At 29.2% G+C, this 18,600-nt stretch overlaps 2 protein-coding genes across 7 annotated transcripts in view; both read right to left on the bottom strand.

Annotated features, from left to right (window-relative positions):
* Nucleotides 1-1,311: 1,311 nt before the first annotated feature.
* LOC119678482 (mitochondrial Rho GTPase-like) lies at nucleotides 1,312-3,544 on the bottom strand. The gene is made up of 5 exons (XM_038090337.1): nucleotides 3,263-3,544; nucleotides 2,976-3,184; nucleotides 2,767-2,916; nucleotides 1,855-2,703; nucleotides 1,312-1,787 (listed from the first exon to the last, which is right to left on the bottom strand). The coding sequence occupies exons 1-5, from the start codon at nucleotides 3,444-3,446 to the stop codon at nucleotides 1,350-1,352; spliced, it is 1,830 nt and encodes a 609-aa protein (XP_037946265.1). The 5' UTR covers nucleotides 3,447-3,544; the 3' UTR covers nucleotides 1,312-1,349.
* Nucleotides 3,545-5,498: 1,954 nt separating this feature from the next.
* Nucleotides 5,499-18,600, bottom strand: part of LOC119678475 (mitochondrial Rho GTPase-like) — a 53,257-nt gene continuing 40,155 nt past the window's right edge. The window contains exons 1-8 of one of the 6 annotated variants that reach the window (XM_038090321.1): nucleotides 17,721-17,769; nucleotides 16,544-16,802; nucleotides 16,259-16,470; nucleotides 16,043-16,195; nucleotides 15,127-15,978; nucleotides 14,708-15,057; nucleotides 9,981-10,043; nucleotides 5,499-5,918 (exon numbers count right to left, since the gene is read on the bottom strand). In XM_038090321.1, the coding sequence (XP_037946249.1) occupies nucleotides 5,783-5,918; nucleotides 9,981-10,043; nucleotides 14,708-15,057; nucleotides 15,127-15,978; nucleotides 16,043-16,195; nucleotides 16,259-16,470; nucleotides 16,544-16,742 (1,965 nt within the window). In that variant the 5' untranslated portion in view covers nucleotides 16,743-16,802; nucleotides 17,721-17,769 and the 3' untranslated portion in view covers nucleotides 5,499-5,782. Of the gene's footprint in view, nucleotides 5,919-9,980; nucleotides 10,044-14,707; nucleotides 15,058-15,126; nucleotides 15,979-16,042; nucleotides 16,196-16,258; nucleotides 16,471-16,543; nucleotides 16,803-17,570; nucleotides 17,595-17,700; nucleotides 17,770-18,600 lie in introns of those variants that run through there. The other 5 variants (XM_038090325.1, XM_038090322.1, XM_038090323.1 and 2 more) reach the window with 5 other exon arrangements.

Below are 18,600 nucleotides of genomic sequence, written 5' to 3'. Positions count from 1 at the left end.
TATGACTTTCTGTGGAACATGCCTTTTGATCATGACCAAAAAACTGAAATTGTCGTGATCATTCGTCATATCACTGGCTATATAACATGGCACTAGTGACTAGTGACCGTGGGTAATTTTTAAAAGTAATTTCTCGCATTCTCAAAAGTTAAGCGGAGGTTTTTACGAGTGGTAGCTAATTAAAAATAAATATAACTAATCAATTCTAAAACGATAAAAGGTGAATATATATAAATTATGATCAGTTAGATATTTCATTTAGAACATATACAGAGAGTCATTTAAGGCCAGGTTTGGAAAACTAAACCAATGTTCATATGAAATCATTTAATTATATATTGTTTATATTTCATTTTTCTTTTATTTTTTCTTGTATATTATCAATATTTATGTCATATAGAGTAATATCTAACTCAAGCCCAGAATTAATTAAGCCTTCACTTGTAACATATGAACACCCAATACCCAATGCTTGTCCCAACTACAGCTGATCTCGATATAACGTTGTATATCAGTTAAAGCATCGCTTTGCACACACCATTTCCGATTTTGCTGTGGTTCCACTTTATAATTTCCAGAAGGTACCTTTATACAGACCAGTTTCAATATACCCGCTACACGTTAACTCTGGGTGTTATATTTCGATTCATAATAGTCACCTTTAGATTATGCAATTCAATACAATTGCGCGTCTATACCAGATATTAAGAGAAGAAAATGGAATTGGATATACCAAATTTTAAAAAAGCATTAAAATGATATTATGGAAATGGTGGAAATGAAATCCGTAAAGTTTAACCCGGTATGTGCGGAATACCAGATTGAAGCACCTGGACAAAAATTAAGCACTTCGCGCAAAATCATTAGAACTGAAAAGAGCATGTCCGCTAAGAGAGATCTACAAAATTTATTTTACATGACATATTAAATATATGTTACATACAAGTAAAAAAACCTCTAAGAAATGAAATAAAAATTGTCGAGTCAAAACATAAAAATCAATGACATCTATATTACATATAGATACATCATATTGCAATATTAAAGAGCACCTCTAGTAAGACATCCTCAAAAAGGGATAAGTAATTCTTGTTGAGACAACTAATTCTGTCGCCCACATACTAAGCTCAATGGTTTAATTCATTTCTTCATTTATATTTTGTAAAGATATGTCAATATGTTAAAATTATGTGGGTCCTTTTGGTCCTTATGCGCTAAATAAGTAAAGTTTGTTTTCCAAAAAGTTCTGTTTTAAATTTAAAATTTTATTAATTTAATATACAATTAGTTAAATAAAACTCAAATCTCGTTTTAAAATCTCAAAAACATTTTTTGATTCGGCTCGCCTTTCAGTTAACAAATTTCATTAGTTCTTGGAAAGAATCTGAATCCGGATTCAGCACTATATTCTTATTTTTGAAATAATAAAATACATACGGATATGATGCCAATGTTGCTAATTTTGTATACATCTCCTTATTATTACTCTTAAGACTGAACAAATATGGTGGCTGAAGTTTATACTTTTGACAAAATTCGGCTGGTTGTAGTATATAGTCTTGTTGACGTTCAACTAAGTCTGATTTTGTGCCAACAATCATAACTGGAATTTTGCTTTCAGCGTAATACTTAATGTATATGCGAGCAATATATTCAAATGAACGTGGATTTGATGAATCATATACTAGACAGGCAACATCACAGTTCACCCATTGAGGTTGTAAAGGATCTAGTGAATTATTAACAAGGATTTCGCGCATAACCAAATGTTTTTCTTGACCGTAAAGCTGAAATTGTATTATTTTATGAAGTATTAGAAAAAGTTTTAGAACATACGTAGTGCATATAACATACCTGTATGAAGTTCACATAATGCACAATATTCGTTCTGTATTCTTTATTAAATAAATTACTAGTGTTTTCTGTCACAAATGCACGACATAAGCTTGTCTTACCAGCACCCCTTGACCCTATAACATGACACGTATAGACAGTTCGAAAGCTTTGCCGTCTTAGGATATTAAGGTTCTCATGTATTACTAGTATTCCTGACACAAGCTTACAATTTTCATGTACAATAAAACCTAAATACGCTAAGTACTCCAATGTTTTTCTAAAATCTATAAAAGTGAGAAGTGCCCAACGTGACATCCAGCCACGCAGCGTTACTAAACCCTGCTCGTTAGTTGGGCATGATTTTTTAATATCACTTAAAAATGACCAAGGAGGGGTAGGGCATATGCTAAATAGTTTTCTATGCTCTTCTTCCGATAACGCGCCATCCTTATCGCGATCATATCTTCCAAATAAACCTGTCAGAAATTGTTCTCCTTTCTCTGAAAGTTCTGTGTTACTACCCGGTGGTATCTTCAAAACGGGATGTGAATATTCCTTACGAATTTCAAGTTGCTCATTGTAACCAAATCGACGTAACACAGCCCATGTAGTCTCAACTCGACCACTTTCTATGAATAGACAATGCATAAATAAGAATCCATCGCATGTAATCGAATCATTGGAGATCCCATTGCTTATTTTCTGTTTAATTAGCGTTTTAACCTTATTTAAAGCAATTTGTTGTAAAGGTGAGCCGAAACAGTATTCTTGGAAGAAGTTAATTTCATAATCATCTAAGAGATTGTCACCATCAATGTCACAAATTTCGAATATTCGTCTCAAAGCCCTTCCACATGCTGGTGTCAACTAAAAAATCATATAAATAAATATTGAATAATTAAATACTGGATAATGCAACTTATATACAACCTGTTGGTCTATCGTATATAGTGGTGTTGTTGGATTCAAAACTGCCTTTTGGGCGAAATAAAACAATTGTGCGACATTTTGTAACGTCTTTGCTGAACATTCGACAATACCCTCGATTTCCGGAAAATTCTCCATTATTTGCGCAACTTCCTATGATAACAGTTAACAATTTTTCTATATAATTTTATTTCACAAAATTCTTAACATACTTCAATTGTTGAATATTCCACTGTATCTGCTTTGTTGCCCGCTAAAATGATTGGCTTATATGTTTCTTCTGTTTCCACGGCACTTCGTAATAAATTCAACCAGTTCTGTATTCTTGATACAGAGTCCGATGCATTCATTGCATACACAATACAAATAACTTGAGCTTCCTTAATCTCTGAATAAAGTTCATCCCCACTCATCGTGTCACCTGTTAACATTTATTAATACAAAAAATATATATCGATGATAGGTACTGGTTTTAACTGTGAACAACTTTTACACTTACTGGAATAGTCAAAAATATGCGTGGGACCTATTTTTCGGATTCCACATGCTGGAATAATTATTTCAGGTGCACTACATGGCATATCTTCAGTAAATTCTTCGTTAACTAGTGATAATACCAATGATGTTTTTCCCACTTCCGAGTCTCCAACCACCAAAATTCGAATAGAATCATTTTTTGACATTATTTCGAAAGTGAAAATGAAAACTAAGCCGAAAAGTCTGTTCCTGTAAATTTTGAGTTTTTTTTGTTTTTGTTTAAAAACAAAAATATAAATTATTTTATAATTTAGCAAATATATTTTTTATTATTTTATAATACTACTAATTTTATTAATATACAAGTATATTTAAAAAAAATGACTTTTAATTCGTTGATATATTGTTAATTTTAAAAATAAACATAATTAAATTGAGTATTAAACTCTATATGAAGAGACACCAGAACATCTGTTGTATTTATGTTTAGGCTTGTTTAGAATCAGGGGTTAACTATTGGCTGTCCCACTCTTTAACACACTCGGCGATATTTCCAGCGTTAGCGTTGGCCAGATTCTCGCATTTATCAATGTTTCCGGCTAACATGAGCATTCACCCTGCCACCATTACAACATCTATTGTGTTTATATTTAGGCTTATCTAGAATCAGGCTTAAACTATTAGCTACCCAACTCTTCAACACACTCGGCGATATTTCCAGCATTAGCGTTGACCAGATTCTCGCATGACTAACGGCTAACATGACCATTCAGCTATCCACCATTACAAGAATCAAAAAGGGTTTTTTAGCTAATTAAGGACGAACCGTGCCACCTTCCACTTCACTTCACTTACCTTAGCCTAACACTATATGAAAGCAAAGCTACAATTTCGAATCATATTTGATCATCATGTTATAAGTAATACTTGTACCTCCACATTAGTTATTGAACACCTAACCACTTTCCGCAAAAATCTTATTAGATATGTGTTTGATTAGACACATAGGAACTGAATCTTTTGCAGTTTCTACTAAGAGGAAAATTTCAAACAACAGAAAATACGCAGCTTTTCGAATGATGGCAAGGTATTATTATTATATACAATAAAACATTTAGAATAAAATTTTAGAAAGTTCGTAATATCATGTTTCTACTGCTGCCAAAATAATTACTTATGTTATTGTAATTAAGATTTGGTCATTTACATTGGCATGAGCTGATTTATGCATGTACTTAAAATAGATGAAGGTAGTCTAATTAGTCAAATTCCAAACTTTTGAAGAATTTTGTCACAACTGTGAACCGTATTTTAATTATATGTTTAGGGCTCAAAATTCCACTGATAGTCTGCGTCTTACCACAGCTGCGCAGGCGCATTGAACGTGTTCTGTGGTTTCCTGTTGCTCTTGACAGAGTCGGCAGGAATCGTTTTCTTGCCGACTAATCTTTTTCAGGTGGTATCGCTATCTACTGTGGCGTGTTAGCAGTTCCGTGTAGAGTTTGATATCCGTTCTGTTTAAGTTTAGAACAGCTTCAGCCTTTATATGTTCAGGGATAATAAGCCGTTTTGACTGCCGCATACCTTTTTGGACTCTCCAAAAGTCAGTTTGGTTTTGTTTTTCCCTTTTGCGTATTAGTCTGGTTTTAAAACTATTTTTAACACCGCAAAGGAGTTTCGGACCTATGAAAAATGTTTTTGCTCTCTTTTTGGCCAGAACATCCGCTCTTTCTTTACCCTTCTTGATTTCCATGTCTCAAGATATACAATATGTTTGCTTAATAAAATCAACGAAATAACTATATGCACGTAATAAATTTATAATTTAGTTTATAATTTAACTTTTTTATAATTAAAAAAAAAAAAATAATAGCTCGGATGATATTTGTAAAAATCTATTTAAATAGTCTTTAGTAAATAAATAAAATAAGTTACTTTAAATTTATACAAAAAAAAAATATTTTTTTTTTTATATTTTATATGTAAAAAAAAAACAATTTGTTTTTAAAAAGTTGCGTATTTTCAAAATATATTTCTATACAATATACAGAATCTTTAGAACTGTCTGTACCAATTTGAAGTTGGAAGAATTTCATACAATTACAACTTATATTAAACATACACATATTTAAATATATATTATCATTTATGTCCTTAACTTTTAATGGGAGCTAGGATATTACACATTTTCATATAATAAAATATTAAAAAAAATTTTTATTGCTTTTGTGTGTTCTTAAGTGTTTAAATAAGTTAATTTCAATTTCATAATACGAGTATATAAAATGAACAAAATACATCAGTGTTATTTTTATAGTTTAGCCTATGTACAATTTTGGTATTGATTATATTGACAAGTTAAAAAATATACACTAATCATAGAATATATTAAAAAAATATATGCATATTAAATATATATTTTACAAGAAAGTTTTCTTAATAATCATTTCAGATTTAAGCATTATAAAAACGAAACTCAGGTTTTGGTTTTCTGGTCACTCCATTTGAAAGTTGCAATGATGACAAAAACGATCCAAAAATACTAACGTCCATGTGAGCTGCTAGCATTCAGCGCTTTTAAGACAAAAAATCCAATTATAGTAGCGGCAGCAACACCTATCCCAGCCTTCCACCACAGCGCTTGACCTGGATTTAAAGGCCCAAATTGCCTCAAATGACTAGAGATTTGAATTATAGAAATAAATTGTAATTATTAGATTTATTTATTTAAAATGAGAATAAATAAAAAAATAATTATTAAATACCGTGCAAAAACTATAAAATATGAAAAATTAAATAGAAATGAATTTGCAATTTTAATAAATAGAAGTAAAGATAATATGTGGTTATTAGAATAGAAATTTGAAAGCCTCGTATTGCAGTGTTTATAACTGCACTTCGATATATAAAATATATATCGTATATCTTTATATATTTTTAGTAACATCTATAATAATATAATACAATCGTAATAATATTTTAGATAATTATGAGCCAGAGAAAAAGCTTAATATTACTAAAATAATTAATGTTAGTCTTTATAAATCACTGAATAGAAAATTGAAAGATATTTAAATCTTGATTTTTTTTAATTAAAGTTTTAATTACTTGGTATTATTTATTTGACATTTGACAGAAAAAAAGTTATAAAAATTAACATTTTGGGCAGTCACGGAACCTTCAGCAAGATTAAGGAAAGGATATCAACTCATATCCATATTTGTATAAAAACATTAAAAAAAAAACAAAGTTTACAAATTATATTTTCCAACCTTATATAGCATAGTATGTGTTATATACTGAGATCCTTGAGTAGAGCTACTATAGCTCTATTTGTATTCTTACAGATATTTTATTTTATTAATTTATTTAGATTATCTTAAAGTTAATTGTTTTTAAATACTAATTTATATTTACCAAGGCTTATGTGATCATTTTAAAAATATATTTAAATTAAAACGATTAATTATTATTCAATTTAAACAAATTAAATATATATAAAAATTAAAACAATTAATATATTAATATTTAAATAAGAAAATTAAAATTATATAAGTGAAACTATTTTTAACTAAATAAATTTTTTGATTATTACCCGACTTAAATCATTTATTTAATTAATTTAACGAAAAAATTTAAAAATATATAAAAGCCTTAAGCCATATAAATTTTTATTTATATATATTATTTACTTATGTTTGTAATTTATTTATATATATAATTTATTTATAAAGTATATAACTTATTTATATAAATTTTTTTTCAACTGGTTAAATTTTAAATTATAATAATTTATTGTTTTTTATAGTAATTTTCATATCGAATTTTTTAACTTTTGAATCCACAAAGGATTAATTAATAGTTTATAATAATATTATAATATTGTTATATAAAAATATATAATAATATATATATATATAATAAAACACATAAGCTTATGTAGATTAATTTTTAATTATAATTGAAATTTATATAAAAGTTTTTATTGTTGATATTATTAAGTCTTTGGTTTGTTTCAAATTTGCTTGTGACTTATAGCCTATAAATAAAATATCCGGATAATTCAAACCAATAAAGATTTCCAAAGATCACTGATGACGGATATTTGGCAATATCGAACACTGCTATATGACTAGCGCAAAAAATAACGATAACTGAATGAGGATTTCTCTATTTTTTTATTCGAAATATATTCGAAAAAATGCACTTAAACAAAAAGTGTTCTTTTTAATTGAATTACGTCACTTTTATAGATTCTTTATGATGGACGTACAATTTCTATTAATGTTATTATAAATAATAATGTTATTATTAATATTATAATTAATTTATAATTGAATAATAAATAATTTAGTATTATTATTTACTTATTATTTTTAATTAATTAATTATTTTAAATTCTTTATCAAAACAATAACTAATAAATATTATCCTTTAAACTTGTATTACTTTAACTACTGTTTATATATAATATATTGTTGTTACATTTATATTATTATTTTAATTCATGAATAGTCCATGAATAATATTATAATTTAACATAATTAAGTATTTTATATTATAATATAATATTAGGCAATACCGTAATATAATAATACAAAATAAAATAAATTTTTTTATAATATATGATTATTATGTTCTAATTTTTGTGGAATAATTATATTATAATACAATATTCTTAAGCATACTATAATAAATTAAAAAAAAACTTTAACCTTTATTTATCTTTATAAGATTTAATTTATATAATATTAATTAAATATAATAAAGTTTTTATATTCTTCGTTAAATTAAGTTAAGGTTTAGAATATTTAATTACTGTATTGTTATTTTGTATTATTTTTAACATTATCATAATAAAATATTGACCATTATAAAAATTAATTAATATCAAACTTTTATTATATTTCTTCGTTAAATTAGATCGGGTTAGATTATAAACGCTATTTTAAGGATCGACTTGGACTTATCGACCCATTGTGTTGACTATTGTACAAAACACAAAGAACTTTAAACGATTTGGAAATTTTTACAAAGTTTGAGATACACTCCAAGAAAAGGTCTTGTAGCTGACTGACTAAGGTACACCCAGTTTTACGGTGTACACTTAAGTTAAATGGTCCTTAGAGTTTGATATTTAGCATAAAAGAATCAAAAAACATTTAAACGTAAGTAACTTTAGTCTTATCCTATAGAAAGAAGTACTTAGTATCTTTTAATTAGATATCAGTTATATTCTCTTTAACTTATGCCTAAATAATCCACACATTATAAGGTTGCACAAAAAAATTATTAAAAAATTATAGTAAATAAAATTATAATTATAAAAGAATAATTAATATAATTATAAAAAAATTATAACTATAAATAACTAATCATTGTAATTATAATAATAAAAACTATAAAATCAAGACCATGCCATGATATATATCACATGTAGTTCTTATAAACATACAATAATATTGAAGTAGAAATGCAATTATGTTATCGTGAAACATCTCACCTTTTTCGCTTGTTAAACATGTCAATTAAACTATATGGATAATATAAAATATATAATGTATATATGAAATAGTGTTACACTACATCGAGAACATACATTGTGACCGAAAAGTTTTCGGAGGTTCTCATTTAAAATTCGCGCGCTGTATATTTTTCGATATTTTAAGTTTATGTAGTTTGGCAGCACTGTCCTTAATTACTATGCCAAAAATTGAGCGCGATCTGTCGGACAGTTCGTTTACGGCAGCTGTTGAAACCAGTTCACCTCAGTAGTGCGTTGCGAAAAAAACAATGGAAAAAAATATTGAACAAAGAGTTTGCATCAAATTTTGTTTTTCGAACGAAATTTCGTGTGCAGAATCGTTGCGAATGCTACAAAAGGCTTATGGGGAATCAGTTTTATCGAAAACTCAAGTTTATGAGTGGTACAAAGCCTTTCAGGACTGTCGTACGACCGTCGAAGACATGCCGCGTTCTGGACGACCTTCGACCTCTACCACCGACGAAAACATTGAAAAGGCAAAGGAAATCGTGTTCAAAAATCCTCATGTGAGTGTTAGAGAGATAGCACGAGAGCTAGGCATCGGTCGTGAGATGGCTCGTTTGATTTTGGTGGACAATTTGTGTATGCGACGTGTCAACGCCCGGCTTGTTCCGATTCACCTCAATTTGTTCAACATTATCAACGATTTTAAGGCCAAACATTCAATAAATACCATCGAACAGCCACCGTATTCACCTGATCTTGCACCGTGTGACTTTTTCCTGTTTCCCAACCTCAAATTACCACTCAGAGGAACGCGTTTTGAATCCATAGAAGACGTAAAACAGAATTCGCAGAGGGAACTCAAAGCCATACCGGAAAGCGCCTATAAAAAATGTTTTGATGATTGGAAGAAACGTTGGCATTTGTGTATCGCTTCTAATGGAGCATATTTTGAAGAAGATAAAATAAATATTGATGAAGATTAAGAATTTTGCGTTTTATTTAAAATTTCCGGAAGCTTTTCGGTCACAATGTACATGTTGAAGACTAAAGCTTGAAAACAAAAACTGAATATACCAAAACAATATAACAACAAAGAAAAAAAACAGATTTAATTTGCTTTTGGATGCAATGTGTCAACTCAATTTGCATTTCGAAAATAAAAAAAAATATATATATAGAGAATAAATTGATATTTGTTATTAGTTAAATTTTGTATAGTTTTGTTTGGTATTAATCAAATTGAACTTACGCTGATTCCCACAGCTGTACCAACCTGTGCTTATAAAATAATATCCAAGCATCTTGAAAACGTCTGCGTTTCAGCGCGGATACACACCACCACAGCAAAAAATTTAATAAAAAAATTATTATGAAAATAATATGTTTTAATTTTAAAAATATTATTAAGTGCAGTTTACTCTTTTTTGCTTTGATAAATTATTTACAATTAAAGTGAACAAAAGTGTGTTCCCCAAATGTCAACAGTATGAAAATTATCATTCTAAAAGCATATAAGGATGAATGAATGTCCAATTATGATCAGTGAAAAATATTTCAATTCTTGAGAAAAACTATATATTCCCCAGTAGATAGTGAGTTTATATGTAAAATATTCAAATACTAGTCTACCTCTTATATAAAATATACTTTGATATACTTTTTATATAAGCACATAAGCAACTTATGCGCAAGTCTTTTACAAAACCATGTTGATTAAGTTAATCAATGTTCGCAATAAGTAATTTTAATATAATTAATATTAGGTATATAATTAATAGTTTGGTAGATAGACATGCTGGTATCCAAGGCAATGACTTGGCAGACAAACTCACGAGAAGAGGCAAGGCTTCAATAATGATAGACCCAAAACCTTCCTGCGATCTCTAGGCAAAAAAACTCTATCCATTCTTTTGAACGGCACAAAGAAAAACGAAAGAGAACAACTATATTGCAAAAAGCTACCAAGGCTATCGCAATCTAAAATGCTTTTAGGGACTTACAACGTAAAACATTCCAGGATTGCATAGAATAAAGAATAACCTAAGAATTATTACGGGATTACTAATCGGTCACTGTATATTGAAAAATCACCTAACAAAGTTAGAAATCCAATCCAACTCAGAATGCAGATACTGTAGAGAAGAGAGAGAAACCGCTTACCATGTGCTAGGGGAGTGACGCACGGAATAAACTCCTTGGAGGGTATTTCTTGGAACATAAGAATTCAAATCTAAAAAACAAAGGCCCTATACTGTCTTTATTTAAAAAAATCAGATTTGAAGAAACATTCTTATCCGACTAAAAGGTACAATAGATCTTTTAGGTCGCAGTGTACTGACCTTTTTTCTATAATAAGAAATGAAGTAGGTAGATAGATGAATATTAAGATAAATTTTTAATTATCTAATAAAAAAATGTGTCAACCAGAAATTAATCAAACTTTTAATAGATATAGGTTACACAACAATATAGTAGATAATACAAGGAATCTGATATACAGAAAATGTTATTTAAATATTTAAGGAAAGATTAACATTAATTAGAAATATTAATTAAAATAACTTCATTTTAAAGATACATTGTTAAAAACAAGGGCATATTTTATTTAGCAATCTTCACATATAAGCTACAGTTATAGTCTTCACCTTTAAGTATATTTATGTGTCCATAGAGAAAAAAAAAAATATTTTGCTTATAACACTTCAAGTCTTCTATCCTTTTTGCTTGGAGAAACTCAAGTTAGTGTCTAAAGCACTTTTAGTCAATAGTGTCTGTGACCATTTGGGTTATTCACTCTAACCATTGAATTATGATAATGAGTTATTTAAGTGATTTACAGAAGTCCAACATATCTTCTTGACAGAATATAGATTGAATTTTTTTAAGAGAGGTGCAGTTCTAAATTAAGGTTAGCATCCACAGAATCAGAGCTCTGTTCTTGATGTTGTTTTGCACAAGCATTTGTGTATATCTTCATTTCTGAAGATGAAAAATTGTGGTGAAAAATTTAATTCTAAATATCGTTAACTTAGAGCATGATAAAGCTTTAAGAAAAACTAGAAAATAAGGCATTGTTACTGAGATTCGTATACCCCAGTAAAATAATTATATGTGCAGTACTTAAAAACTAATTTAAACTTCAAAAAATTATGTTAGGGTGAATTTAGTTTATTATTTGTTTTTATGTTTAGTAGTCTAATTAAAATAATAAAAAAATTTTATTCAAATTAATTTTTTTTAAGAGAGAAATTAACTTTATTTTAAATCTTCATAGAAAATATTTATATGTGCAATTCACATTTTTTGCTAAAAACAATTAAATATTTTATGTGATTTAATTTTCTTTATTTTTCAATAAGGTAATGTGTTTCCATTATTTATTTTTATTAACTGTATCCTAAGTGGCATTGAATCTACCAATTTTTTTAATAGTAGGAGGTCAATTTTGGACCATTCGTCCAGTATGTCCTTTTTCAGCTCTTTAAGAGTGTCGTATTGCTTCGAATAAGCATAAATATTGGCACTAAGGATACACCAAAGATCCTCTATTGAATTTATGTCAGAACTCATGGCCGGCCAATCTAGCGATGGGATGCTTCTCTCTTCAAAGAATTTCTTTTTGCACAAGAAACATGTATTGGAGCATTATCCTGTTGGAAAGTCCAATTATCTCCATGAATATTTTCAGCGAAATTTATCAGTTCGCTATCCAACAGATTTATGTATATTTCGGAATTCATTTTTGATAGTGCGAAGCATATATTAGACTTTTCCTTCGAGCTAAAGGCAGCCCACACCATTAGTGAACCACCACCATGGTTGCGTTTGTTGCAATTCTGACGTGGATGACGAATATCTCTCCAATATTTATGTTGACCATCTGGACCATCTAGATTAAACTTTTTTTAATCACTGAAAACAACTGTTTCGAACTCCATGTCTCAAAACTTAATTTTGTCATAAAAAGCTAAACAAGCATTTTTATGTCTTTCTGTAAGGCACGGTTTGGGAACTTTCGACTCATATTTTAGCTTTAAGTCTTTTTTCATAATTTGTTGCACGCATTTCCTAGTGATAGACAATTCTAATTCATTTCTTATTTGTCTGCAACTCATCCTCTCATTGGTAGCAAGAAGCTGAATATGCCGTTTTGTTCGGTCGTTAATAGTTGGTAAGCGGCCGCCTCTCTTATAACACCATGTTTTTCGAGATTTTGTAATAAGTTTATTATAGTATTCAGGTGTTTATAACCAGCAGCAGATATTTCGCCACTTTTCATCCCAGCAAAACTCATTCCAATAATCTTTCCGCACTCTTCACTTGAAAATTCCGTTCCATGCGGCATTTTTTATCTAAATTAATTAGTTACCACAAATACCACAAATAGTATACAAAAAAAACTCCATATATGGTCAGAGAAGTTAAACTCAACTACAGAATCAACTGTATATAAAAAAAATTAGTACCATTATTCTAAGAAGAGAATAACGAAAAACAAATTTTGCACATATAATTATTTTACAGGGGTATAATGCGGATTTTTTTTACACTGACAATCTAACTTAAGTTGGAAATTTGCTTTTACATATTAGTAAACATCTATCTCAGTTATCATTGAATATATAATTAGTTACTTTAAAAAATCTAACAAATTTGTTAATCACTTCTTCATAAAGTAAAATTTTCAAGTACTTAAATACTAAATCTCCAGTTGATATGATTGTATTGGTATTTTGAGATAACAGATTTTGGCCTGGCGTAAAGTAGATTTTATATACCCAAAAAATATGTCACTAGTTATTGTTGTTGTTATTACTCATACATATATATATATAAATATATGGCAGGCACCACTACTTCACATATCTAGAAAACATATCAGTACCTAGCTATTATTATTATTGTATCTAGTATAGGTCTGTTTAGCAGTGTGATTGAATGAAAGCATAATAATAATGTGTTTGTGATATAAGAGGGATGGGCTGCAGGTAGATCTTAATAAAAATTAGAGTGGGTAGAGATGAATCAATCTGGGTACTTCAATGGCCACTCATCCAATACGCGGACTAAGTTCACCACTCCCAACAGGGACTATATACTTGGAAGTGTGTTTTATTTATTTTTTCATTAATAGTTTCAAATTGTGAAATATCGTATTTTTCTATTTCAACAATATTCTTTTGAAATTATAAATAACATTTTGGCAGTAATATATGATAGGTTAGGTTGGAGGGTATGCCTGCGACAAACAAGGACAAGAGGTAGATCTTCTTCGACAACCTCCTTTGTATTTGTTGCATTACCTTAGAACTATTGTTTTAAAACAGTACCCATTCATAGTAATTTAGTTATCCTATTTGCAAAGGATTAAATATATATTTTACTTAATATGAATAGCAACAAATTATTTGATGGATAGTTGATATTTACAATAGTAAATTCTAAGCTGTTCCACTAATATATGTTTTTAACAGATAGACGCTCTGCTTGACAAGATAAGAATACTTTATCAATCATTTAGTAATTCCTCACTAGTATATCGAAATATGTATATGGAATGTTATAGCAACTAAATGATGAAATTTTTTATAGTATATATATATATAAATAAACACCATATCTAATACATTACAAAAACATAATTTAACTAATTTTAAAATTACATTTGTTAAAAACTTGTTCATTCACAACAAACAACTTGAATTAATTATATGAATTGGAAAACATGCAGAATACAAGGACACAAAATTCCAGCAAATCTTCAGAGAGCTTCTTTTTTCAATTCAATAAAGCATCAATAAAATAAATTGAAAGTTTGTTTTAGTATTTACAAAGTAAATCAAACGATCTTTAAATTCATTTTAATTCAATTTGCATGTTTTAATTTACAAGATTTATTAGCTCTTAAAGAGGATTTGAATCCGGACCAATAACTAAATTAAATTTAAAATTTTTTTAATTAATATTTATACATACGGAAACGCTGCCATTGTTGCTAATTTAGTATACATCTCCTTCTTATTACTTTTGAGACTGAACAAATGTGGTGGCAGAAGTTTATACTTTTGACAAAATTCGGCTGGTTGTAGTAAATAATCTTGTCGATGTTCATCTAAATCTGATTTTGTGCCAACAACCATAACTGGAATTTTGCTCTCAGCGTAATACTTAATGTATATGCGAGCAATATATTCAAATGAACGTGGATTTGATGAATCATATACTAGACAGGCAACATCACAGTTCACCTCTTGAGGTTGTAAAGGATCTAGCGGATTATTAACAACAATTTCGCGTAAAATTAAATGTTTTTCTTGACCGTAAACCTGAAATTATATATTTTTTAAAAATAGGTAAACATAATTTAAACATACAATATAGTGCATATGACATACCTGCACGGAGTTCACACAATGTACGACATTCGTTCTGAATTCTTTATTAATTAAACTATTCATATTTTCTATTAGAAATGCACGACATAAGCCTGTTTTACCAGCACCTTTTGGTCCTATAACATGACACATATACACAGATCGACTACTTTGCCGCTTTGCTAAGTCAATACGTCTTTCTCGCGTTACATGTATTGCTGCCACTTGACTATCATTTTCATGTACATTAAAACCTAAATGCGCTAAGTACTCTAGTGTTTTGACAACATCTATAAGAGTCATAAGTGTCCAACGGCACAGCCAACCATGTAGCGTAACGTAACCCTTTTCATTTGTTGGGCATGATTTTTTAATATCTGTTGAAAATGACCAAGGCGGTGTAGGGCATATACTAAATAATGTTCTATGCTCCTCTTGTGATAGCGCACCATCATTATCACGATCATATCTTTCAAATAAACCTATCAGAAACTGTTGTCCTCTGTGCGAAAGTTCTGTGCTACTACCCGGTGGTATTTTCACTGTGGGTCGTAAATATTCATTACACATTTCAAGTTGCTCATTATAGCCAAATCGACGTAACACAGCCCAAGTAGTTTCGTTGCGACCACGTTGTATAAATAAGCAATGCAAAAATAAAAATCCTTTTAACGTAACTGCATCGTTGTAAATACCGTCTGGTGAATTCTTTTGTATAACAGATTTGACCTCGTCCAGAATTTGTGGTTGCAAAGGTGTGTTAAAACAGCGACGTTGGAAAAGATTAAGTTCGTAATCATTTAACAGATTATCACCATCAATATCGCAGATTTTAAATATGCGTACGAGTGCTTTTTTACATGCAGGTGTTAACTAAAAATATATAAAAACTATGTTTAAAGTATACTAAAATAGATTTTATTTAACGTTAACTTACATCTTGTTCTTCCATTAAATATAGTGGTGAGGTCGGGTGTAAAACAGCTTTTTGTGCATAATAAAACATTTCCGAAATATTTTGTAATGTCTTTGCTGAACATTCAACAACACTTTCTACTTCTGGAAAATCCTCCATTATTGTTAGAACACTCTGCGGTAACAAGAAAATTTTAATACACATTTGGTTTGATTTTTATTAATTAAATTCACGTACATCAATGGTTGAGTATTCTACAAGATCTGCTTTATTGCCAACTAACACGACCGGTTTTTGTGGTTGATCTGCTTCAACAGCATTTCGCACAAGTGGTAGCCAGTGTTCCTTGATGCGGTCCATTGATTCGTCATCGTTCACCGCGTAGACAATGCACACAACATGGCATTTGTTGATTTCTTCATTTAAGACTTGTTCACTTTGCTCAATGCCTGTACAAGAAAAAAGATTATTTTTATTAAAACTGGTTCACTTGAGTTTAATTATACACCAATCTGTACTTACTAGAATAATCCACAATATTTGTGGGTATTTGCTCTGGTGTTACATTTGCTGGTATGGTTATTTCTTCAGCTTTTGGTGGTACATCCTCTGGAAATTCTTCACTAACTAAAGATAGTATCAATGAAGTCTTACCAACTCCTTGATCACCCACCAGCAAAATTCTAACACTTTTGCGCGTCGCAGCACTTGGTTGAACCATCGTTCGGCTTATGCCATATATTCGAACCTTTCAGAAAAATATGCCACTGTACAGAATCAACTGAAAACAATGTGGAAATTTTTATATTATTTGATATACTTCAATTTTATTTTATTTTGTTAAAAAAAGTTGACAGTTTAAAAGAAAGAAAATTTTTCTGTGCCAATAAATGCGAGCACTAAGTGCAAAACTCTTTATCAAATTCTTAGATTGGCAGGTAGTTTGATAAGAAAGAGGAGAAATAATGTGTACGCGGAGACCTGAATAATACAAGAACCGGTATTAAGTAAAAAGTAAATAAAAATACATCAAAAATAAATACGATAGTGACACAAATATATAAGAAATAAAAGCGGAATGGTTCCCTTTGTTAAATTATTATGTTTGGGTAAATGTGTGCGAATTTTAAATTGATTTATTTTTGTTGCGCTGCCCTGTCTGGGCTTTAGTAAAATCAATAATAATCACTTCAATTTATTAAGTCTAGAGACTGCTTATTTAAACAGCGAATAAATATATATAGCAATTACTTATAAAAAAATTTTTTGTTAAGTATTGCTTATGTGACAGACAGATTTTATAATTATGTATTAATTAAAATAATTAACTTTTTTTTATCATACACTCGATTGATATGCTAAGTGCTTTTTTACAAGGCATAAGTCCAAGCTAATTACATATGCAGTGGCTTGTACATTAACTTTGCAGGAGGTGTCTATTGCAAAAGATGACGCCACACCAATATATTTTTTATCACAAATTAAAATTTTCCAGGGGTGCTTATTTTCTATTTGCACATAAATATTAGATAATAAATTATTCACACACATTTTAATTAATATTAATTATATTCATCGTTGTTGTTGTTCGTTGTAAAATTTTGTTTTTAAATTTAGCGAAAAATATTTGCAAAAATAATTTTTGTGTACGTTTATGTATTACATAAATTACTTCTTACTTCAGTCAAAATAAACGAACCTTTTTATTCCTAATCAGAAAAAATTCTGGCAGTTGCGAGGAGCTCTCCTTTACTGCTACTGTCAAAGTAAACGTGCAGCGCGCACTGTTGTATTTTTATGTAGCAAAAAACAATACACGCAAATAAACAATTTTATATAACATAACAAAAGATCTGTTCGAAAAAGTAAAATAAAGTGAAAGCACTGGAAAAAGTGTCTTTTATGCTCTATTGATGTTGTAACGTCTTGACAATCTTTTGAAGGAAAAATAATGTCCAGCCACCAAATACTGTGTCAACGACGTCACAAGTACGACAGGAATGTTGAAAGTAATTAAGCCAATAAAAATACAATACTATGCCTTTTCTTTTGTAAGCATATCACAAAAGAATAAATAAAATAAGCACTACTTTCGATGGCAACTCTGAACAAAATAAAAATTTTGTTAAGTTATATATACAAAGCAAGTAATAAAATTTCGAATGAATAATAATTCTTTGCAATTATTGGCTAGTATATATTTTTTTGCATGATTGTGAATTATAAACAGTAAAAATTCATAAATTATGAATTTTCATGCCTTTTAACGGTAAAATAATAAATAGAAAAAGTAACCAACATTGTTACCAACAATGACGATACGAAATAATTCGTTAACAGTTAACTGGAAATTTCGTATGTACTACCAACAACCGTTCACAATAGACAAATTTTCAGTTTTGGTAATCAAGGAATTTGACCTGCTTATTCGTTAAGCGGTTTCAAAAAGGTTGCACTATATAAGCCAGCAATATTGTTTCATATGTTACAAAAGAAAGGCCTATTATAATTGATTCAATTTAATATTAATTTTAATATTAATAAATGCACCAATATTCCAGAATGTTCAGACTTTCTTT

The sequence above is a fragment of the Teleopsis dalmanni genome, chromosome 2 (assembly GCF_002237135.1).
Source record: "Teleopsis dalmanni isolate 2A chromosome 2, ASM223713v2, whole genome shotgun sequence".
Classification (NCBI taxonomy): domain Eukaryota; kingdom Metazoa; phylum Arthropoda; class Insecta; order Diptera; family Diopsidae; genus Teleopsis; species Teleopsis dalmanni.
Note: the sequence above shows the minus strand (reverse complement) of the source record. Positions and strands in the feature narration are given on the sequence as shown.